This window comes from Labrus mixtus, chromosome 14 (genome assembly GCF_963584025.1).
Source record: "Labrus mixtus chromosome 14, fLabMix1.1, whole genome shotgun sequence".
Taxonomy (NCBI): Eukaryota; Metazoa; Chordata; class Actinopteri; order Labriformes; family Labridae; genus Labrus; species Labrus mixtus.
This window is the reverse complement of record NC_083625.1, coordinates 11396318-11421679: the sequence shown is the minus strand read 5'-3', so window position 1 is coordinate 11421679 and position 25362 is coordinate 11396318. Positions and strand designations below refer to the sequence as shown.

Here is a 25362-nt window from a genome sequence, read left to right as displayed (position 1 = left end):
AAATATTAAAATTACTTTATTACAGATGATTCTTTATCCAGTAGCCCTCTTCCAACAAAAAATAGTAATTACAAACAAAATATTACATTTATCCCCTAAACTTTGTTTCTGAATTGATTTTATACATTTTAAATCACTTTTTCATCTGCAAGGAATAGCTTTTTTCTCTTCTGCTATGCGACATTCATCTTTTTTTCACAATCTATACAATTTAATACAGTTTAATACAGGTCTCTGGACTAAGAGGAATAAAACAGCAAGATCCACCAAATGACAGGGAAGAGAAAGGGAATACTGATAAACTGACTGTACAGAGATGTGACCCTGCCTCCCACCTTCTTTCAGCCAATGGCAGCTCTTTGGGGGGAGGGGGGGGGTCACAGCAGACTCTTTGATCTGGTCAATCACTTGTGCAATCAGTGCAACTGATCCAGTTCAAAGTGACCAAGGTCTAAAGCTAGACTCTGCCCCGACTGCCTGCAAAACACCCGGTTGTTCTAGTAAACAAGGAAGAAGGTTTGAATAAAATTTGCCACAAGTTTGGCCTTCTGTAGACATAATCTGGAACATAAAATAACCCTTTCTAAAATAAAAGGAAATAAAAAACTAAACTGGAAAAACAGGTTCATAAAAGATGTGGGGTACAACTTCATACTGGCTGCAGAGACAAGTGAGACCACCACATACTGTGTTTTTCTTTTCTGTTTCAGAACTAGGCCATGAAATCCAGATGAGTATAAGTTCTGAGTGCATGGTGGTACGATTTATAAAGGCAAATACTTGAGTTAAGTGTGATGACTTTGTGTGTAAAACCACAGGGGGGCAAAGGTTTCATAAATCAGAAATAAAAGTCCAAATAGTGGACCCCACAACACCTAAGAGGAACCATTTGTAAATGTCAAACATCCTTATTTACTCTTGTGCAAGAATTTAGAAACAGTTTCAGGTTGCCAAGTGTGCTGAATATTGTTAATGCAGCCAAATATTTTTTTTAGATTTTGTATATTTTTCTAAGGTCTTCTTAAAACAATGAAAAAAACCTAAATAGACGTATTGATTCTTCTTTATCATGTTTTATCATAACGTCAGTAATGGCCAGTGCAAAAGCAGAGGCTACACTTAACTACATTTGAAATGTGCAAAAATCGTCCTCATTCAGTATTCAAGAAACTGTTGCATTACTCAAGGCAATCCAAACCGACGTTGTGTAGTTATTGTTCGTTAAAGGAATATCTTTAACATGTTTGTGAATTCACAGCTGCGAGGAAGACTGTGAAAACCCAGTGGCCGATAATCTAACGTTACCTGTGAGCACCACTGATCTAAAACAATGTCACTGTGTCGGCATAACAACAGGTTAATTTGTCTCCGATTTGTCGATTAGATGTCCATATTTTCAACTTCAAAATATACAATATTAACATGTTTACTGTACATTCCACCTCTGACACTCATAATGCACGATCTCTGCATTTCACAATAAGACTTCCACCGTAATCTCTATTTCACTATAATCCTTCTTTTGCAATAGATTTATATAATATTACATAAATATATTTTCTGTACTTCTTTACTTTCACTTGAAGAGCTCTTCCCATGTCGATCAGGGAGGAGGCGATGACCACACAGTGCTCACAAAGGGGAGGACACAAAGCTGGAGGGGAGGAGGGAATCACTGGTCAGAACGCCACATGGGGGAGCGACCGGGGGTGAGACAGAGCGGGGTGTCAGTAGGGAGGAAGGTTGCAGGGACATGGCAGTGGAGATCACAGCATCACCGCCCATCAGCTGACACATACAGAGGCCACCTACCAGCAGAGGGCGAGCAGCTGCTCTTTCTGCTTCCTGTTCACTGGCTCCATGAAATTCTCTTTTGTAAATCAAAACATCACACACAGATATTTGTAGTTAGCTGAGATGGATACTGTCGCACGGATTGTGTTGCTCACTTACAGCCAACTAGGCTAACTACTGCTAAGTGTGCTATATCCCATTTTTCACATAATTTACCAACTTACATGCATTCATTATCCAAGTGTCTAAAGGGACAAACTCTTCCCTGTGGAATAAAATCGTATTTTTTTTATATTAATATACGTCTGTGTGTGTGTGTGTGTGTGTTTGTGTGTCTGTGTGTGAGAAACATTGCCACATAACTCCTGCTGTTGCAAAGCACTACTAGAGAATTCTCGAGGTAGGTGGACAGGCATGGTTAGAGAGTTTCACCAACAGATACATCACCAAATTCGACCAAGAAATGACTGCAAACGAGGGGCGGGAGAACACCAGTTTTGAAAGCATTCAAGCAAATGTGGGCTTCTGGAAGCTAAACCCACCCCTTAGTGAGGGTGCTGGACTAATAGGTGTACAGTATTCCTTCGGTTAGCCGTCCATTGGACGGGTGAGAGTGAAAGGGCAGAGACCTGTGGAAACACAAGAGCTGAGCCAACTACACTGAGTATGCTCTTTTTTGATTCTGCAACGCATGCATCTATTTGGCCACAATTTACTGACTCAACCTGAATCTCTGGAAAAAAATCTCTTTGATTATTGGCATTGATGACAAACTCTGCACTTATACCTTTGGCATCTTTGGCATTGACATACGTGTTTTTTATATTGTTTTTTTAGGTAGATTTTCTCTCAACTGTAGGATATACTTCTGAAAAAAGTCATTCAGGCTGGAATGAAAACTTGTCTTAAAAGTATCCATTATTGTAGTCAGCCATCTCTGCGCTGCGACTTTATGTTGACATTATGATACCCAACGATACTCACTTACAACAACCTTCTTTCTTTTTCACTCTCTAGACTTCTGCTCTTCAATCATCAGAGCCCTAAACACCACCTGCCCTCTCCTCTTCCTGTTACATTTCACTTTAAGATTAATGTCATTAAACTTTCCTTCAATAAAGATGATATGCTTAACTCTAGAGGGCACACTATCTAATGTCATTCTTAAAATAGCATACTGAATGCATATTTTCCCATAATGCACCTCAATGGGCTATTGCGTTTAAAATAGCATACTGCAAACAAAGGACTACAAACCTCTGGTAGTTGTTACAATCATTACTCTGGGTCTATGGCAACACGAACTAACATGGCAAATATATACACATGGAAAAGCATTGCAGGCTGCTGTAAAAAATGACACTATTGCACTGTGGCATGCCTTCTATGGCTGTCAGCTATCCGGGATTTGGCCTCAAGCCCTTTGGGTTTCCACAGACTGCTGCTAGCACTCATGGAAGAGACTGAAAGTGGTGATGGTAAATCCAGTGTTAACACTTTTTTAAGATTAACTGTTGGAAACAACAACGAGTGTGAGTGAAGCATGTGTGGTGCATACATGGTGTGTGATCGTGTGTCGATTTCACTTGAAGACAACCAACGTGTCGTGGGTAAGGTAAGCGTGTGTTCTAGGTGTAAGACAGGTGGGATCCGTTGGAGATCTGAGAGGTGATGCTGGCGCTCCTGCTCATGCCCTGTTCATTCCTCCCCCCTGCTGACGTCCTCCTCATAGCCTGCGGGCTGTTCCTCACCCCTCCTGCGCCTGCTCCACTCCCCCTCTGACTCCCTCCTCCAGGGTGGTGGAGGCTCCAGGGAGGCGGGCCCCCGGCCAGCATGGGATGACCCCAGGGCTGCTGTGAGCTGGAGCCCCCCTGGTGGTGATGACTGTGGTGGCCACCACCACCACCACCTCCTCCTCCTCCTCCGGGCCAGTGGCCTCCCCCCTGAGCCCCCTGGCCTCCTCCTCCACCTCCTCCCCCCCAGCCTCCCTGGGAATCAGGGGCCAGGTTTGTGAGCACCATGTTGCTAAAGCCCAGGCGCATGGACTCTGAGTCAAAGGCTTCAATCTCTCGAGCCTGGCGCTCCAACAGGGAGCGGATTCTCTCCAGACGCTCGTTCTGTAGGGCTAGCATCTCCTCCTCAATCTGGGGAGGTAAACACACAGACAAATGAACTAAAATTCATTTTAACTGAAAGTGCAAAAAATACAATTCTGCTATTTGACTACTAAGAGGGCAACTGATTTTAAAGTTTCTGGTTAAAGGAACAAAATTTAGCAACTCAACTTAATCCTTGATATTTTTGAGGAAGACAAGGACGTATTTTTCCAGCAATTAAATTATAAAAACAATTATAAAAAGAACATCTCAAGACATTCACAACTCTTAAACTAAGACGCCTCGATAAGAAGGGTGCATGTTATGCCCACTCAACGGGAGATTACGATCTTTCTTACTTTCTGCTCCAGCAGGGCCCTCCGCAGAGATACCCTCTGCTCCAGATCCCTCCTCTCCTTGTCATGCTGAGCGTCTGTCTGCATCTTGATCTTGCTCTGGTACGCGTTGAGCAGCTCCAGCTCCTGCTGCAGCTGCATCCTCAGAACCTGACACTCCCCTTCTTGAGCCTCGTCCAACCGCAGCTGAGGGCACGTGAGCAAAAGAGACAGAAAAAGTCAAAGAGAGACAAATAACACATCTTTCTCTGGGAGACATACTCCTGTAGGCTGTTCGTGAATTTGTAAATGGTCTGGATAGACTGCAAGACGGAGGTTTGTTTTTGGCTGGATGTCAATGACTTGCAGATTTATTTAATGTTTAAAAACAAAACTACAGAAACTAACTGACTTTCATGTGTGCCACTAGACTTGATTGTTCATCAACTGAGAATGATTGACTAATATATCACCATTATGACATCCTCTAACACAATTACAGACGACTTTTAATGGTTTATTTTTGCTTAATTAAACAACTTTTGTTTGGCATGCAAAGGAGCAATATACGAAAAATGCTGATATAAAGTTTTATAGGAAAAACCTTTGATTTTCACAGAGTAGATTTCAAATGTTTGGTTGAATCTCAGTCTTGATTACATATCCCTAAATCACACATTTCCAGATTTTAGTGATAAGAAAAACAAGTTTAATGAGTATGTTTTTAAACTGCTGCTATATAAAAGAAAGTTTTTGCGTTGAGTAACATACTCAAACTGGTGCTCATAACTCTAAACAATCCCAGCGCTAATCTAAAGTGAGTTAAAAAATAGATCAGGCCGAACGAGGACATTTTCATATTTATATTACACAATAAAAATAAACTTACTGAAATAATGCCTCATAATCTTTTTAGACCCTCTCTTAGGGTACTCACAGCCTGCGTGGAAAGCATTTCATTGATGGAGTGGTCGTACTGCTCAGCCAGGATGGCCAGCTTCCTGGTTTGCTCCTCTTTCAGCCTCTTGAGCACGGCCTTGTGCTCAGACTTGGGCGTGGTCTCCAGCAGGTGGTTCCTGAGGGCCTTGTACTGCCTGGTCTGGGTTTTACAAGTCTCCTGGAACTGCTTCTTAATCTGGAGCTCCTTGGACTGGAGAGGACAAAGTAAAGACACAAAATGAGTAGTGAAGGGGCTCAGTGTTTGGAAGTCTCTGTAGTAGGGTATGTTACAGATCTGCATTCCTGTGTCTCTGCACCTTGAGGCTCTTGGGCTGCTGTCGAACCTCCATGACATGCTTCCGCCTCAGCTCCCTCTCCCTCCTCTTGTTGTACTCCAGCTGGTTGGTGAGTTCAGTCTGGTGCTGGGTTCTGATCAGCTCTGCCCTCGCCTTCTGAATCGTCCCCAAGTGCCTGAACTCCAGCTCCTGCATCGATTCGTGATGCCTGAGCAGCATGGCATGCTCCAGGTCCTTCTGTGTCTGCCGTTTGTTCAGCTCCTGGAAGAAAAAAAAAGAGAGTAGAAAATGTTGGGTGACAGCAGTCAAGCAGAAGAAATCTTACTTTAAAGTAGTAGATGCTGGTGGCTGATTATCTCTGTGCATAAAGATACCTCTCTGGCCAGATCCTGCTCCACATTGTGTCTGGCAATAAGGATCCTGCGTTTGAACCGCCGACACTCCAGCTCCAGGTACTGCCTCTGTCTCCTCAGCAGGTTAGCCTCCTCCTCTGCCTGGGATGTGACACAATGTTGCATAACAATAACTCATCCAAACTCTGACAGAAGACGACAGATATCAAGCTCTGTGTTGTATCAGCATTTGATCTTGGCGCCTTCTGTGTGGGAATACTCTGACCTGGAAGTGTTGGATGTTCTCTTTCTGCTTGGACAGCCACTCTTGCTTCTCTTTTTTGGGAGTCGACTGGTTCTCACTCAGTTCCTTTCAAAATAAAGTGCATTTTATTTTCATCATACACGGGCACCGTTGTTTCTTGGCTTATAAAATACAACAGTTTGTCAGCATGTTGACATTTAAAAACACAGAATCTATAGAACGAGTGCTTCTATTTTATATATCGTTTTGGTAATTAAACTGAAAGTAACATTTGACACACTGAAGCTTCAAGCTCTTTCTTTCATGTATGATGTCTGAGATAATGTTGAGATGAGCTGAATCAATTGATTGATCCGTCAATTGAGAAAAAAATATTTTTGAAAACTGAATGATTGAATCCGTTTTTGTTTTTTTCAGGCAAACACACCAAAAGTTTTTTAGCTCCAGTCAATCAGTCAAGAGACAATTTGCTGCACTTCTTCATGTTCTTTCTGCTGCTTATGGTCAAATCAATTGATGAAAATTAATATAATTAGTGTTTTCACATATTCCAAACAAAAAAATGCTCAGAAAAAAACACTTAATTGGATGATATGTTTCTGATACAAAAGGGATTGTGTTGGAGATGTGTTTACAACAGAAGAGCATTACCTCTTTAAGCTGCTCCTTGCGTAGTTTATACTCTCGCTTCTGGGACTCCAGGAAGCTGCTGAGCTCCTTCTTCTGCTGAACCTGGATGTGCTGCTGGAACTTCTTCTCATCGTTGCTAAATGTCTTCAACTAAAAAGGTTAAGTAAAGACAGTAACAACATGTACTTCAATTGAGGAAAAACGCATAAAAACTGATAACAGTACATGTCAGTCCTACTCTAAGTTAATACAGGCACAGTAAATCACTGTATGTCATCTCAGAATCAATATTTTGTTGTTGATTTTTTTCCTGAATTCTTTCTCCACATACGTCCTTGTCCAGGGCCGCCTGGTGTTTCTTGAGAAGCTTCTCCATCTCCTGGGTAAAGTTGTTCCTCTGACCCTCCAGCTCCTTGTCCAGCCTCAGCCTGTGCTCGTCCATCTCTCCTTTCAGCTTGTTCTCCAGCCCCATCAGGTGCTTCTGATGCTGCCGTCTCATGCGTTTGTACCCCGACATCTGCTCCCGCAGCTCAGAGTCCTGCTCGTGTTCCTGCATCTCACGGGTTACCTGCAGAAGAGAATCAGCACAGTCCATTCAGACTCAGATATGTATGAAAAAATGGGGGGGGGGATGGTTAAATGTATAGAACTTTTCACAGTCTTCTGGTCAAAACATGAAGCACAAATAATCTGACCCTTTCTGTAAAACAACTACTAATAAAATGGAATGAGTAAGGGAGTGTCATGGAGGAGACAGAAGTTGTGTTCTCACGAGTGACGCCGTGCGGATGGTGGCAAAGTGCTCTCTGTTACGGTAGTGCTTCCTTGGTGCCTGAGCTGGTGTCGGCTGAGGCTCAGAGGGTTCGCTGGTGGCTGCCTGCTCCTCAGAGAAACTCTCCTCTTCCTCCTGGAGACAGCAGAATTAACAAATTGTTTAGTTACAGGGTTTCACATTACACATCAGTAACAAAAGAAACATTATAGGCATAGAGGGGATAGAGATAGAGAGCTCAAGAGGACAAGACAGGACAGAGGAGAATCAGAAAGCCTTTATCAACACTTTGGAAAGCAAACTGATAACTGTTGTCTTAACTGTTTTCTTTTAATTTGAATCAATCGACATGTTCTGGTTTTGTAGAAGTCATAGACAAAGTCAGGTCCCTAAAAGACTGACATGGTGAGAAGCATAGTCCACAGATGGAAAGAGATGATCCCAACATAACATCTATCATCTTTTGATTCTGCAATCAGTCAGGATAAACCTAAACATTCGATTATTTAGATGAATTGAAATTTGGTCAACCTATGAATTGTGGACAGATTTTTTAGTTATGAAAAAAAATATAACTTAAAAGCATTCACTCATTTCAGCTTCTAAAATCTGACTTATTGCATCTGTGAAGTATTATTTGAACACAAAGACTAAACATTGAAGTTTGACTTTGACTTTTTAGGTAAAAGAAGAGTAAAAAAAGATGCGGGCCCTGGGTAGTCATCACAGACATTTTGCACTATTCTTGACATCTAAAATAACTGTTTTTGTGTGAAAATGCACTGATTGAATTACATTGAAGAAGTAGTCCATTCATTTAGTTTTTTAAATTATATCAATCTGTTGACATTTAAGATATAGAATGACCACAAGTTGTCACATTTGATAAAAAAGAGGCTGAAATAATTTGACATTAAGTGTAGTATGGTTCAGTCAGAACAATCATTTGAAACTACATTTCCCAGACTGTGGTGGAAAAAGCAACATGTGAATGTCTGAGTCACTTCACCCACCGGTTTGAGGTGTATGACGGAGCTGTTGGACATGACCGTGTGGTCTCCCTCCATCAGGTCCAGCTCACTGCGGCTGTCCTGCGCTGCTTCGTTCAGACTGTTGACAGAGCTGCTCTGTGAGCTGGCGCTGATGGACATGCTGGGGATGGACTGATTACTGCCCACACTGTTCACTGTTCCTGTTCGACCTCCGCCCGGCTCCAGCTCCTGCAGGGACGGCGGGAGGAGCAGATATAGAAAGAGACAGGGGGGGAGGGAGGGAGAGAGAGAGCGAGAGGGAACAAGAGAAGGAACAAAACACACAAAGAGACATGCATACAAACCAATGCATGCTGGGTTATTTTCTCTCCTTGGTCCAATTCCATGACAATTGCATATGTTTTTCTGTGCTAAAATATCCTCCATAAATCTGATTCTTTGAACTATAAACTTCTGCAAACCTCCTCTCCATCCTGGGTCTCTGCTGTGGGTCCGTTGTGGGCCTCCTGGAGGAGGATCTTCTTCATCTTACGGTACTGCAAGTTGTCCAGCTCTCGTACTGCATCCTTGGTCCTCTGAATGAGATCCATCAGCACCGAGTCTGGACGTTCACGCTGAAGAAATGCATGCTGATTGAGAGATAAAAAAGACAAACCATTAAGAAAAGAGCACTCACAGTTTGACAGGAAATGAACACCAGAAAGGTTTTGACATTGTGAGATGCAGAATCAGGCAGAAAACAAATCATTTTAACTTACAACTTACAGATTGTTAAATGTTATATCTAAAGAAAGTACCCTCATGATTAGCACAGTGTTCAAAAATTAAGAATTCGATGCTTAAATGCTTTAAATATTCGGTCCTGAATTTGATCTACGAGGTGCTGGTTGGTTCATACAGGAAGCTGCAGAAAGAAAGGCCAGTATGGAGGTAAGACAGCCTCTCACTGATAGTTCCTGTTTATAAAGCTGTTTTATTTAATACTGCTATCGTTTTGTTAGCCTCTATGATGTTTTGTCAATTAGTTTGTAGTGCATCAAAAGATTTGGTGTGTACCTCGGTGTGGCAAACTACTGAGGTACAGACTGATGGCTTCAGATGCAAAATGTAAATTGTATGATTTCTCAGTGTTTATTTATTTTATTTTATTATTTTTTTTTTTTTTTTAAATGGTACTGTTTGGCTGACGTATGAATTATTTTCAATCCTGAATTTTCTTTTTAGTGAAGCTTTGCCTGTGTACTCTGAAGTCACCTGCTATATGGTTCTGCATTGAGTTCAGGAATCTATAAAAACTGGAACTGTATCTAGTGTGTTGTAGATTTGGTCTGGTAGATGCTAGTGTTGCTAATATAATATGCTGATTGATTGGACTTGTGTGCTCTTAACAAATGCTGCCATCAATTTATTCTAATTTTTTTTATTTTAGTAAGTAAGTTAAGTTTATTTATACAGCATCTTTCAAGAGCAGACATCACAAAGTGCTTCACGATAAAGGATTTTAATGCTCAATCATATTGAAAACATCAAAAATTGGTGATACAGAGCAAGAGTAGTTTGTGGAATGTTTTCTTTTCATTGGATAGTTTGCCGTCTACTTCATGAGACAGTTGGATGTGCTAACACCTTTAAAACGATGTTTGATTACAGAAAACGGAACACTTCTATGAGTAAGCTATCAGTACATTTTTCTGTGTGTATAATTGTTTTTGTGTTTTGGTTCTTAACCATAAGAGCACTTTGAGATAACAATTAGATGCAGTTAACGTGAACAACAACTCTTCATTTTATTGAAGAACATGTGTTGTTTTGAAACTTGACATTTAAAAAAGATATATAGAGTGGAGTGCTACCATACCCAAAGGACAAATTCCATTAGCAATGGTGAGTCCATTAGCGGGCTAAGTGACAGCTGCTCAGTTACTTAACCATGGACACTGAAGTCACGTCACTACAGTAATTACATCTGTGTTTTTTTCTACCCAAACCGAGCTTTGTGTGTACTTGTGTGTCTACATGTTCTGCGTGTGTGTGTGTGTGTGTGTGTGTGTGTGTGTGTGTGTGTGTGTGCATGAATCCGGAAGGAGAGGATTAGTGAATGAAAATAGAAGCTTATGGGGAACAGAACAGAGCAGAGAGCAAACATTAGAGAGAGATTTATCACCAGAGGGCTTTGTCAGTCTCCCATCTTAACACACTGACCCTGCATCACATGTGGACTGTGTGTGCATGCACTTACACCCAGCATGTCATCCGAATGTGGCCTGTCCTGGGGGATTTTCTGAAGGCAAGATTCGATAAAGTTTCTAAAGTAATCCGTCCTGAAAGAGAGATCGTACGACAAAGTGTCAAAACAAGACAGAGACCAGAAGTCTACAACAACCAAATATTATTGAAGGTGCAACACAGGGAGCATAATTACAACGATGTTTTGAAAAGAAGAGCTACAAGGTACAGGTATAGGTACAAAAGTATCTTACGTATTTGTATTCTCATGCAAATAAAAACAATTCTGGTGTGTGTGTGTGTGTGTGTGTGTGTGTCAACTCACCATTCACTGGATTGCAGTGTAGGGCTTTCATTCTGCGCTATGTGGTATAAGGCACTCATTGCATTCATGTTAAACAAGGGAGGCTTCCTCTCCGCTGAAAGACAAACAATTCATACTCATTACTGAGTTAACCCAAACATCAATGATAGTCAAAGAGCATGACTCTCATTAATGCAGCCACCCGGATTTGTCTTTGTATTAAAGTTCAGTCCATCAGTTAGGCAACGATCACAGCAAAGTACATTTCATTATTATATTATTATATATACACATGTACTGTCACCCACCTAATTCTATACAGGTAATCCCTAAGGACCAGATATCCACCTTCCCATCATATTGACCCTCATCCATAGCTAGAATCACCTCCGGTGCCATCCTGAAAGAAGAGGTGGAGAAGGAGAAGGGGGCAGAGAAAGAACAAAAGTTTGTTTCTTATAAAAAGAGACATCTTACTCAATGATACACAGTCACCATTGTCTCTTTACGTGCTCAACACAGGTGATGGTACCTCGCATCATTGTCAATTTAATCCTTAAAATGTAATAAGTGCATATTTTATGATTTTAAGCAGTTTCTCGCCAACATAAATAACATCATAACAGCTAAAGACAGAGGATCTAAATACATCATCACACAACTTTTTAATAGAAATGTGTAAATATTTTTAGTCCAATCTTTGAATCAATGCCATTTTATGAAGCTCATTTGGAGGCTTCTCATAAAGTCAGCATTTCATTCAGCTACGCTTTCTTTTTCAGTGCTCGCTCACCAATATGGCGTTCCTACAAAGGAGTTGGCAGGCGAGGCGATGGAGGCAGAGCCGAAGTCTGCCAGTTTGACCAGCCCCGGCTCCGTCAGCAGAATGTTACCTGCCTTCACATCCCTATAAGAGAGAGAGAGAAACCATATGTTGGTTTGTGTTTGAAAGAGAGAGAGGAGAGGGAGAGAGCAGGGGGGCATGTGGGAGATGTAGTGTTTATTCTAAGCTTTTCTCACCTGTGGATCATGTTGTGGGAATGAAGGTAGGCCAACCCCTGCAGAGCACCATGTGTTATGGCAGCAATCTCTACTTCTTGTAGAGGTTTTTTATGAACTAAAAGAGGGAACACAAACATGGAGCAGGAATGACACTAAGCTGGAGAGGTCACAAAGTAGTTCACGTTTCTTTTTCTTTGAGGCTAGACAGTCACCTCCTCTCTTTGAGGAGGGTCAAATATGTTTGACACCGATGACATGATAAGAAGTTGATGTACCCTCAGGGTTTCAACAGTGAAACCCTTAACCTGCATTCTTTCTAGCTGCCAGCAGGGGGAAGCAGACTGGCTGCAGGAGAGGTCTGATTGCATACTGCATCAGTTCATAGGAAAGAGAGCCTATCTCTCACTTGGTAAATTACCTCAGTAAATGCTTTCCTGATAAGTTCATGGTTTCATGGTCTCAGGTGTTGCGCAATACAGCTTGATTTTCATTTTAAATCATTATCACAAAATAGATATTTATGCCATGCTTCATGCCTGGCTACCTTGACAAGTTGCCAGAAAGGTAGAAAACATTTTCTTTATACTATTATGACATTCTAAGGAGCTTGCTTTTTTCAAAATCTTTTAAATGTTTTAGTCCACTCCTTCTATACAGTCTTTGTTTGACACGAGACACAGGCTCACCTTCAAGCAGATCAGAAGCTGAACCAAGACAGTACTCCATCACGAGCTGTGTTATATAGAAAATAATAATTAATGTAACTTCATTTAGACAATCTGTCACTTGTGTAAAATGTAAACAGCTGACTTACCCATGCTGTGTGTTCGCGGAGGTAACAACCTTTGTACTCTATACTGTTCGGGTGTCGGATCCTCTGGAGAAACTTCACCTCCTTTATGATGTCCTGCCATTTCTGTGAGGGGAAAAACAGGATGACAGTGAGCGTGTGTGATTAGGCACAAGATTGCTGTCAGTGTAAACAAGGGGCAAGGTGGCTCTCTTCACAGATTATGTGTAATCTGATTAGAGCTAATCTGAAATCATGAGCAGAGTAAACTACATCTGGGACAACAGCAGTGAAAGTGAACATAAAGGGAAGACAATGATGACACCACAAAGTCAGACTCACTGAAATGAAGATGAGTAACTGAATTCTGCTTTGTGGGGAAGTAGGTTCTTTGTTTTCTCTGGCTGTCATGTTCAGATTTTAAATATGTAAAGTAAATATTAATGGATGATGTTAGCATTTATGAACTGTTGCTAATAATTGATATAGGGCCTGTGTCCACAGACGGCGCTTTCTGCGCTGGCGGCACCTATTTTTACTACAAAACTAAAGTACAGTAGTTTGTTCAGTGCTCAGCGCCCTCTGCGCAAGATGTTTTTTGTCGCCGCACTCTGAGGACAATATTCCTATACTTTGTTCTCATGTTTTCTTGGTGATATTTCCTTGAATAAAGGAAAATATTAAACACATGGAGCTAATAAAACTGACATAACAATTACGACAGAGGGAAGAAGAAGTCAATTTATGTAACCTAGCAACAATGAGCGCCAGTAAGAAGCACTGTGAAACTGAGGTTTTGGACGCTGCCGGTGCAAAAAGCGCTGTCTGTGGACACAGGCCCATATGAAGGCCTCAAGATCCTTCACTGCAGGTTTGTTGCACACAAACAGAGGCCGTGGGTTAAAAACATTCATAGTTTCTTTATATCTTCAATAAGAAAGGTCTATTTAAATGAACATGGTGTATTTCTTCCACAAGAGGACTTTGCATTTTAAAGATAACACCTGTTTTTGTTAGAGCGTAACATTACTTAAAAAACGAAACATATCTCAGGGTTTTGATTTTGTTGGACACATTTGAGTTAATTCAAGTGCACACCTAAACAAAATATTGTATAGGATGACTTGAAGCATTTTAAATTCAATCATTTTTAAATTACTTTTTCCAAACAAGCTCATGTGTGTTTTTCCTATTCCGTTTAAAAAATGTTTTACTAACACAAACATAATTCTGGTCTCACCTCATTGGACTGTTTGCCACTGTAGGACATCTTTTTAATTGCCACCACCTCATTGGTGCGCACATCCCGTGCCTGGGAGACACAACAGATAACACACATGTTAAGTGCACAAAAAAACATTACATCTTTTTTTAACAAATTTGATCAAATCATTCATTTATCCACAGACTTTTACTTTAGTTTCTTTTAAAAGATAAGTTCAAGCGCATTTCTTTATTTTACAATTCAACGTGAACACATACGAAGTAGACAGCGCCGAAGCTGCCATGGCCGATCTCTCGGAGGTCAGAATAAAGCTTCTCTGGGTCTTCTTTGAAGAAAAGCTCTGCCACCTCCGGATCCTTCAGACTGCCTGCCCTTACAGAGGAGGGCATCCTGGTTAATGTAGTCCCTTATCACCCACGCAAAGGGGAAGGGACTATCTGGGTGCTGAGCAATGCCAAAGCAGCTGAAGATTCATCTGCAGTAGTGGATGGGCCTAAGGAACCAGCACATGAGCACCTGAGACGGGACAAGCAAAGACAGAAAGACAGAAGTGTTACAGATAAGGTACAAATATCTTGATTTTCCAAAATATGACATTTCCCAATGTTTTTTGGGGGTCTTTTTTGTGCCTTTGTTGTAGAGGGAGGGCAGTGGATAGAGTTGGAAATCAGGGAGAGAGAGTGGGGAATGACATTCGGGAAATGAGCCCGGGCTGCCCTCTTGGAGGGCTATAGCCTCCGCACACAGGGCATGCAAACTAACCACTAGGCTACCTGCACACCCAGAAAAAGTTCAGACTTGACATGAAAAGAAACCTCTGCAAACATTAGTCTTGCCTCACAAAATCTCATCTAGGTTTGCACCTTTATCCAGTCAAACCCCTATATGAACATACATTTGTTTTGCCAATTCCAGACGTTAAAAGTTAGGCATAAAGCTTACAGTTTATAGTATCCTTGTTACCTAGAACACTATTCATCTATGCTCACCAAACATCCTATATGTTGATCTACACAAATACCCCTATCCACAAGATATAACACAATTGGCAAAAAAAAACACACATGTAAGAAATATTGACTTACTTGGTGGGATTTAAAATCAAACCACCTAAAGAAGGAGCAAAGTTTTTTCAAAGGAAGCCAGGAGCTCCTTAAGTATTTTGAAAACATTGCCTTTAGCCACTAGTCACACCTTCAAGTGCTGACCATGATAGAATCTACCAATTGCAGAGTCATCACAAGTGCATCAGTTCAGACTGCCTCAGCAATTACTGCAAATGTTCAAGCAACTGGAACGACTGGGTAATGTAAATATCCCAGCTTACGAATTGATTTCATGTCCAGTGCTACGAGGCGACCAACAGGAATGAGGAGTGAGCCTCATTGGATGATCAATTAGAGGACCTGGGGTTAGATTTGACAGAGAACTCTAAATGTGATTAATCATTTTTTCCCCTTCTTCATTAATGTAACATGCATGTTAAGAGTCATATACTGGTGTTCCCCACACAGACTTAACTTCATGGGTTAAAATGGTGAATTTGGCCAACAAAAAGTTTGCCATTTTGACAATCACACATGCTCTGTAGGGAATTAATGTTCATTATGTCTGTGCTGTACATATTCTGAATGTTATTGGACCTCTGTTCTTTAATGTAGACGTACTTGATGCTGTTGTCTTGTAAATTAGTTGGTGCTGTTGTATTTTGGTGACTTGGCAACTTTTTCTTTGATTGTTTTCTGTGCTGTGCTATGTCACTGTGAAGCCTCCTCCACATGCACAACAAACAGAATTGCTGAGTTCTGAGTCTAATTCAAGTAAGAGATCAGATTTGTGCAACTATTAAAACATTATTAATCTTTTGGGGAGATTATACATTAAATTGTTCCCCTTGTGTGTGTGTATGTGTGTGCGCGCGCGTGTGTAACCAGACTCATGATGTGCACACTGAGCTCAGTTCACTCTGCTAAAATCTATGACCCTGTTGAGGTTTTTCCTCAGGATTTGCTCTAGAGACAGTGTGTTATATCAGGTTTCATGCGACTACGCAGTATCTGTGAACTACCTGCATTTGGTAATGTATAAGTAGCACTGCTGAGATGTACTGTCATCACTTGGTTTTAGGTTTTGATCGCCTGTTTTTTTTTTTTTCATTGTAGTGTTTTAGGTCAATAACGGACTCACAGTTACTCAATTAGACACCAAGGCCCAATGATCCTGAATATACTCTTATTTTGTCAGGATGAGATACATGTGACATTCTGGCTTAATGCATTTAACCCCCTGACGATGTTCAGCTTAAGCTTGATCATATGCAGGTTAGACATTCACACCTGGAAGCAGCCCAGTGTTACCTGGCTGGTCTGTTGGTTACTAAGTGAGTGGCTCTGCTTCAGCATTTGGGGGGTTCGGGGACATAGTTCTTATTCGTTTATTTATTAAGGTAACACAATTTTGCTTTAATAAACATAAAGAGTTGTGAAAATACTATTCCACTGAAAGTGAGTGTTCCAGGGATCAAACACTTTCAAGATCTGCATTAGTTCCAAACAAGAGGTACACAAAAAGACAACCATCAGCATGCTGCCTTAAAGTATCTCTCACATTTTTAAACCTTTATCTTGACCTTGTCTTCAGACAATATGGAACTGGTGGGTGAACCGTTCCCTTTCCTAACACCACACCTTTTTACCTTTATGGTCATATAAATGGTCAGAGGTTCAATTTACTGGTTCTTCTTTTAGCTTATCTTTAGAAAACATCAACTCTAACCGAGCCAGTGACAGTTATCAGCAACTCCTGGTGTACCAAAAACTCCACTGATAACTAAATGTCACAAGGTTTGTCTCGCTCAAAAAGCCAGCCAGCTGACCGAGAAAAACACTCGGGGAAAAAAGTATTTCACTGAGACACAGCTCTCAAGTAAAACAAACATATCTTAGTAGAGAGAAGCTTACAAGTGCTGCTGGGAACAAACTTCAGTCACACTAACAGAGATCCAGTCTGTTTTCTTTTAATCTGGTTTTACTGAACAAAGAGTGATTCACATCTTGTCTAATTCTGTCATAATGCTTGCAGCATTATTAGATAAGCACTGTAGTGCATAACACTTGGCTGCTAAATGTTTCCAACCACACCAAAAGTTGACTGTTCGAGGGAACGAGGGCCTAGGATCCGAGTTCAATGCAGAAAGCAGGACAGGTTAAGGGAACTGTACAGTTAAGGGAACACTTCATGTTTAGGTGTAATGCTGCACAGTTGATTAAAATGTTGAAATTGCAATATGCCCATGGGCTACATGAAGTTAAAAAAGATGCTGTTGTTTATTGATTTTATAATTTTTCAAGATTTATTTTCCCTTCATTGGATAACACAGTGGATTGAGTTGGAAACCAGGGAGAGAGAGAGAGGGGAATGACTTGCAGGAAAAGGAGCCACAGGCCGGACTGGAACTCGGGCCGACCACTTGAAGACTAGAGCCTCCGTATATGTGGCACGACCTAACAGCTAGACCTTTTGCACCCCAAGAACATTCATTTATTTGATGCAAAAACAATAATTTCCACCTAGTAGAATTTCAAGGGTTCGTTCTGTCAAAATGAATTCAATAAGTAGGTCCATCGTGCAGCCCTTGTTCAGGTGTACGAACGTTTCTCTTACACTGAGTTAATGAAAGCTATTCCTGTAAAAACCTGAATTTTCTCTAAAATTACTAATTTTCTAGCAGGACAATGATCTTAGGTGTCTACTTTGTGGAAGAACAGATCAAAAGAAGAGAATGCTGGCAGAGTTTTTGGAAAGAGAAAAAGCTGAACTGGTCAAAAGTGTACAAAAACCCACACAAAGAAAAGTCAATCTGACTTTAAAAGCAGTGAACGGAGAACATTAGTGTTAGGCTAGTCAAGAAAGTTTTCTTTATGTGTTGAAACTTGACTAACAAAACATTTCTCAACAGCAACAGAGAGACCAAAATCAACTTAATGAAATATGACTTGTTTCATCTTTATAACAATTTCAGACATTTTATGATAATACAACATTTGTAAAAAAAAAAATCTGTTCAGTTAAATCAAAGGTTAACATTTAAATATCTGACATTGAGTTTATTGACAGACCCCTCCTCATATTTGAGACCATTAATCATTCATGAACAATGGCTTGAGGTTTGGGTGGTTTTTTTTGTGTGAAAGGCAGAAAAGGCTTGAGTGTAATGTTGACAAAGTAAAATCACTGCTGTACTCTAAATGATTAATTTCCAGGCACAGACAATACGGACTGTCCCCGCACCAAAAATAGCCTGATGCATTGACAGAGCCTGAACATCAGCAGCACCAACAAAATTATGTCAGTAGACCTCCGCTCTCAAAGCGTTTTGGCCTTTATGAAAGAGCTATAACCAAGAGATTTCTGAACCTAACGTGACTGTACTTCCTCCTCATTACTCTACTTGATTCAGCACATTGATTCACTCACATAAAATCACAAGCTAGGTTAGTAAAAGGAAAGTTATTACATAAATGATTAGCTGATTATACACTGTAGACAAACTAAAGACATCCATGTTAGCCCTCTTATAACAGTGGTATTAAATCTGCTAAATGTTCGGCATCTCAGGAGGATGTTGCTGATAACTGTAGGAAATGACCGTGTTTTCCATTAGCAGTCCAAACAGTGGCGATTCTAGGGTTTGTTGGGAGCCCTAGGCAAAAGTTATTTCAGGGGCCCTCCGACTAGCGCTCAGCAGGGCAACAAGATGTGGCCCCCTTACAGGAGGTTTCTTACTGTCATTGCAAAATTTGCTAATTTTGGGTTGCTGCTTTGGTCCAAAGTTTGTCAGCCCTCTGGGGCCCCCCCAATGGTCTGGGGCCCCTAGCAGTTGCCTGCCTTGCCTGTTGTCAACCAGTGCCCCTGAGTGTAAAGTATTACATCCTGTCATTCACGCATCACTTTGTTTCCTTTGTGATCATGACATCCTTTACAATATAAAAAGAACAATTATTTTATCTTTCAAAAAGAACACAAGTTGAACTCTCATCGCAGGAAAAAGAAGAGCAGGGAACCAATAACACAAACAAGGGCTCAGCATTAACTAGTTAATCGCACTTAATTAAAATCTTCAATTCATCTATTACATTTTTTAATCATGATTAATCGCATGCTATTTTTGTCCCTTTAAACACACAGTGGATAAGCCTCCACTGCTGCATCTTTGAATGTCTCATTTCACTTTTAAAAAACTCTCTGACAGCTCAGTTGACGAGTCAAAAGTAATACTCACCTAATCACGTCAATCATTTCACTTTGTTCCTACTAGCTGTTTTCATTTAGTTTTTGATCCTTAAACGGGTTTCTTTTTCCGTGGTTAAGTTAATGTCGTAACTTTCGATCTACCAGAAGGTCCTCAGTTTATTTCAAAATAAAAGTAGGGTTGAAGTCAAATAGCCATATGTTGTTTTACCATCGCGATTATACGGGCACGTGGAAATAGTCTGCAGGATGTGCGATGTCAGTCAAGTTGTTGCTTAGCACGTCACGCCTCCACTTTTGTGTTTATTTTCTCGTTGCCATGAATAATCTACAACAAAAACCAGTCTGATATCACTTCAGTAGTCAGAGAACTAGCCACTGTGCAGGCAGAGTCTGTTTGTCCCCTGCGTGTAAAATACAGGCTAAAGGCAACGCTACGATGAAAGAAGGGGCCAATTTAATCTTGTGTATAATTTGTGTAAAAAAATACAACATTAACAATCTCTAAATGTCAGTTTTTCCTACATCATCTATCCCTACTTTAAAGAGACTCTCTGGTCTAAGTTCCCCCTGACCCCTTGTGTCCCTGGACCTGTTCTGTCACCGTGCTTTAGTAATCTATACTAGCAGGGAAGGACAACTCAAATAATAACAAACTGACAAAAAATCACTAAGAAAGAGTTCTGGATGAGAGGACAGTAACGGGCAAATTCCACCAGATGCATGTTCGGTCCGTCTCTGCTCCGTTACAGCAGCGGAGCAGATAGATTTTCATTTTATTCAATGTGTGTGCTTCCACTGGCTCCGCTTCTTCTATTTTTGCCGGATGCCGGAGCACGGCACATCAATTTACCACAGGAAAGATCGAGCGGGATGGGAAGTCAGACACCGATATAACCTCTGGTTTATTTTCAGAATAAAACACTCCGTTTTGACAGTTCAGAACAATGACTACATGTGTGTTTTTTGTGTTTTAAATGGTTTTATACAACATATTATCTTGTGACGTCGCAAGTGAATCTTTAAAATACCGCGGGAATTCCTTTGTCTCTGCACTTCAGCTGACGGCAGCCTGTGGGTGTTGACGTATGAGGGTGCACAGAGCCGTAACGGACCGGAGTGGACGGGCAATGCACACGTATCTGGTGGTGGAAGTTCTGGCTACAAATAGAATTTTGCACACAAAAAAAAACACATGGTGGTGTAAGCTTAAAGACTGAATCTAGAAATTATGGACTGGACTTCATGAGCACACACAGCTTATAAGTTAGAACAGTGTGTTCAAAAAATGAATACAAATGAGTCCTTTTTTTGTGTGTTCAAGAAAAGGGATTCTCATTGACCATATTTTCTGATTTCACTCTCCTGTAAAAACCACCTCATGAAAGAAAGAAGCCTAATGAAGAGGCAACCACTACACAACGCTGTGGAGGGATATTACAGAGAGGATGAGAGAAAGAGAAATGGAGTGGGACAATAAATAATCAAATAGTGTATTGATCCTGATAGTGAAATTCTCCTCACAGCGCATGGTCAGCTGCAGAAGAGAGCAACCCAGAGAAATCCTATACTGTCTGCTGGACTTTCAAAACGCAGAGAAAGACTGCCAGAAATATATCCAAAAGATCTCAGGAAAAGCTCATTACAGCCGTTCTCTTATGAGTTTAAATCAATAAAAACAAGTCTAAAAAAAAAAAATCATTCCGATAATTAACCAGACTGCCATGTGACCATTTTTGCCTTAAGCAGACAATCCCAGGTCTTACTTTTACTAGCCACAGCTACATTTTGCACATGCTCTTGCTCTAAAGACAAAATATGCTACTTGATACATAAGACTTTTACATTTCCTTCAGTAAGATGCTAAATGCTGTATTGCTAAATTATTCAGAGAAGGAACACACTGAGCTGATACATCTTATTCAATGCTATCAGCCAGACGGAAATGCTAAACATCAAATATTTCCTCTACTCGGAACGTCTGTAAAAATGTGCACATGTCCCAGACTTTGCATGTTTAATTTCATGACCTACATGTGCACTGTTGTTGAAAATAGCTATCACACTATGTTTCTATCCTCTTAGAAGGAGGGTGGGGTGACCATGCTCCTGCTCCTGCTTCCAAGACTGATTACAGATTGTGGTTTTGACTGAGGGGAGGAAGTGAAAGCTCTCTAGCTAACCCATGTCAACAACAACACGTCCCGATTTGTGATACTGCTATAGAAATGACGGTGGCAGAGGAGCGGAATGGAGAGACCAAACACTAAGAGGATTTGAAAACATCCTATTTCCCTCACATGATCTCCATTTGCACTTTGCCTGTTAGGATAAATGTCATAAGCATCAACAATCACAGCATAGTGAGTGAATGCACATGAGACAGAATCATTCAGATTGTTTAAAGCATCGGTTCATCTCCAAAGATGATTGAAATTTGAGACAGCAGCACCTGATGAAGATCAAGTGATTGAAGCTTTCATGTGCATGATGCATCCATTTACTTAAAAAAAAAAAAAAGGCAGACCTTCACAACTGGGATGATTTTAAATGACTTTATACTTTGAGTCATCTGTCAATTGACTGAAAGAAGAAATATTTTTTTATGCTCCTCTTTCCTGATACATCTTCATGCTCTCAGTCTGACTCATCAAATATGGTGGTTACTAAATGTTTTCACTCTCAATCAAAGATCCTCAGCAGATGCTTGGCAACGCATCTCAAAGAAGCGGACCCTGGGTTTCTTACATCACTTTTTAAACTGCTATTAATATGAAGATGCTGTCACTGTTGTGGTGCTTTCACATTAGCACAAAACCCATGAAATCTTCCAGAAATGTTCAGGTTGGGCTGCATGTGTGAACTTCCAACAGCCATATTTTTCTCTCTGACTTTGACCCCCACAGCCCCCTCAATTTTTTTTTTCATCAAGTCAGGGTGCACTGATGTGATCATGCAGAAATAGATATTATGGAAAATCCACCACAAGTCAGAGTGAAAAGGGTGGTGAAGTTTCTATCCTGCAACTGGTGCACGACCATAGAATGCATTAACTGGTGCAATCTCCATGCACATTATGTAATTGCTTATTATTTTCTGTCGCCAGTATGTTCTTCTCCACTCTTTTTGTAACATTGTGATTGTGTCGAACTACACAGCACTGAATAAATTCATTACAGCGCCAGAATCTGTTGCTTCAGCTGACACTTCCATGTCATGTCTTGCCTCCTGAGATGCCATTTACATCAGACAGGGACTGTCTTCCAGGTGCATGTGTGAACAGGCAACAAAGAAGGATTGCAAGGTAATCTGTCTGATTTTTTTCTAAGATTTTCGGGAATGCGTATGTTAAAGCGGCTTCAGTCAGGTTGGTGAACAAAGGCGAAACATGTGGACAATTGGGATTCATGAGAAAATTAATATAATCAAAAGGACAGTAGAAATGAGATTGAAAACATAAATAAGATCCATTGCATATTTCTAATCAATAGATGAAGTTATGGTGGCGGTACTGCATTGGATCATATTGTTGAACCAGCACTTGTTCTGCAGTGGCTGACAGTCACTGACTGACTTAGATGTAGACTTTAGCAAGAGGAGAAGGCTTTGCTCCAGTGTCTAATCCATTTTTCCTGGGAGACACTTAAATCCATTATGCAGTAGCAGCCCATATCCAGACCCCCTGATATAACACCGACACAAAAGAGCACACAACTTTACGTTGGCTTTTTTTTTGCATCAAGATGCTCACAGTAAACACAGACTGCATACCTCTCATCATCAGCAAGCAGTCACTCCTTGAAAGTAAAGAATGGGAGCTGTGAACACACGTTTGTTCTCATCGCGGCTACATAACTGAACATATGACAGGTGTTAATATCAGCATAGGTTACAGAAAATAAAGGTGAGCGGGGGTGTGCAGCCTAGCAGAGATCTGTAAGATCAGAGTGAAAGGACAAGTCGTACTTGCATTTCAGATCTAGCCTATTGGCTGCATTTATAACATGGACACTGTGTTCATCACGTCCTAAAAACACCAACAACGATAGGTGGGCTGCTCCTGCTGCAGAGCACATTTGACAGAACCGTTATAAATGGTACATGCAAGGTACATCATGTGTAGGTGTTTTGGTGTTTCTGAGCCAGAAAACAAAACCTAGACATCAAAGCTAACACATGACACCAGACAGAGCGCAGCGTCCTGGTGAAGTTGTAGCGATTTAAACATATTCATAGTGTTAGTTTAAAATCATTGTTTGGCTGATCCACAGTCATGCATAAGTTAAAAAGGGCGAAGAGCAGAAGAGTAGCTTTGCTGAGAGATAGCTGCTGTTACGCAATATCAACACAGAAAAACTGAGGAATGCGAACTCACGTCAGTGCACACAAAAAAAAAAACATCCATCAGAGCTGTGCATCATGTCGCTTACACAATGATTATCACCACGGTTTGACAGACTACCCTTCACTAATGCTGCTTGTAAACACAATGGCACGGTTTACGTACGACAGACACAAGAGACTTCACCAATGTCACCTACCTACCAGTCACACAGCTAAGCTTCTCAGACAGTATTGCGGTTCATGGTGTCCCTCGCAGATGAGCAAACTTCCGAAAACAGACACATCCATAAGCCGCCGAGTTATAAACGTACAGCCACACCGGACAAAAAAAAAAAAACAGAAATGAGGGAGTGGCACTGTAGTTGCATAAAGCGGATTAGCAAGCTAGTATAGCCAGCTAACGCTTGAGTAAAGCAATGTGTCTACAACAAAAACCAAATCATTCACCATGTAGCTCTCTAGTCGTGCATTGACATTACAAAAAAAAACACACAACACCCTTGTGCAAACGAAGAGTTCACTGAAGTTGTTCGGTGTAAAAAAAAATATGTCGATGTGACAGCAACTTAAAAGTTAGCTGGCGAATAACAACCTATTTATGAAGCTGCCTCGTAAGCTTTAATAATGTTGGTAAAAAAAAAAAACAAGCTTCAACGCTGAAGTTATCAGCTCAACTCACCGGGTTAAACACCGAGTCCTCAGTGGGCTGTAGCCACGGAGAAGTGACTTGAGGAGCCCGACGCTAAAAAAAAAATCTCAGACGAGGGCAATCCAGAGAAATCAAAGTGTGAAGTCGTTATAGCTGATAAGTTAGCACTGCAAAGTCGCCAGTCTGAGGACAATATTGCCCCCAGTATACAGACTACAACTAGCTTATTCGTTCACCGTTGTTCTCTACACGCATGCTCGCTGGATGCATGGATAATATACATGAACGTGATGCCAGCGGAACCTGATTTGACGACTGTCCTCTCCTAACTAAACTAACAGGCTACTAGCAAGCTAGCTGCTAACGTGAGACAAGGAGCTAGCAAAGTTTCTCTTTTTCAATCGGCAGTTTCCCGAAAAATGGCGGCGGGGAGAATCACCTCCCTTTTCATGGTTGAGGAATCAGGGAGCAAATGCATCGAGTGACACTAAAGTCAGAGCAGTACAGTCGTCTTTAACTGGGGCGAGGGCAGTTTCTTTCTTTTTTTTTCTTTTTTTTTTGGAGAGTCCTCCTCCTGTTGTTGTTGCTGCTGCTGCTGCTGCTGTCCAGGTGTATCCTACTGGGTCAAATGCTGTGCCCCCCCCTTATCTCAGAGTTTGGGGGAGCTTTGCTGTAGGCTAACCATGCAACAACTGCAAGCATAGGTGTGTGTGGTCTGGATGGAGGGAACCATGCAGTGTCAACACAGGAATTAAACACTGGAGAGTAACCAAGTGTTGGACATTTCTCTCTTCACCTCCTGTGTGTGTTTATTTGACCTTCTGCTCTCTGTCACTGAGCTCCTAACCTGATTAACAGTTGCAGTCTTGACTTCTACTATAAATAACCCTCCCTGTAAGTGACAGGCAATGACTAAAAGGGTGTTATTTATCCTCACACAATGACACATTTTCTCAAGATGTCAAGTGGGGTCAATAGCATTTGACTGTCAGGTCACCTGATCTTGTTCTTGTATAGTATCATGAGTGGGAGGGGGGTTTAAACCACAGCACAATCTTTCAGTATTGTAAACAGTCTTTGTTGTGCACCAGGAAAATAAATCTTCATCATCTGGTGGAACC

General features: G+C 41.0%; 1 protein-coding gene across 1 annotated transcript; it reads right to left on the bottom strand.

Annotated features, from left to right (window-relative positions):
• On the bottom strand, positions 1–24417 carry LOC132988014 (serine/threonine-protein kinase TAO1-like). The gene is made up of 21 exons (XM_061055079.1): positions 24272–24417; positions 14256–14514; positions 14014–14085; positions 12798–12899; positions 12670–12715; positions 12002–12098; positions 11775–11888; positions 11290–11381; positions 11003–11096; positions 10691–10772; positions 8913–9080; positions 8473–8679; positions 7460–7594; positions 7019–7255; positions 6709–6837; positions 6079–6162; positions 5835–5954; positions 5482–5721; positions 5163–5375; positions 4250–4432; positions 1–3938 (listed from the first exon to the last, which is right to left on the bottom strand). Exons 2-21 carry the CDS (start codon positions 14385–14387, stop codon positions 3423–3425), a joined length of 3063 nt encoding a protein of 1020 aa, XP_060911062.1. The 5' UTR covers positions 14388–14514; positions 24272–24417; the 3' UTR covers positions 1–3422.
• Between the last annotated feature and the right edge of the window lie 945 nt (positions 24418–25362).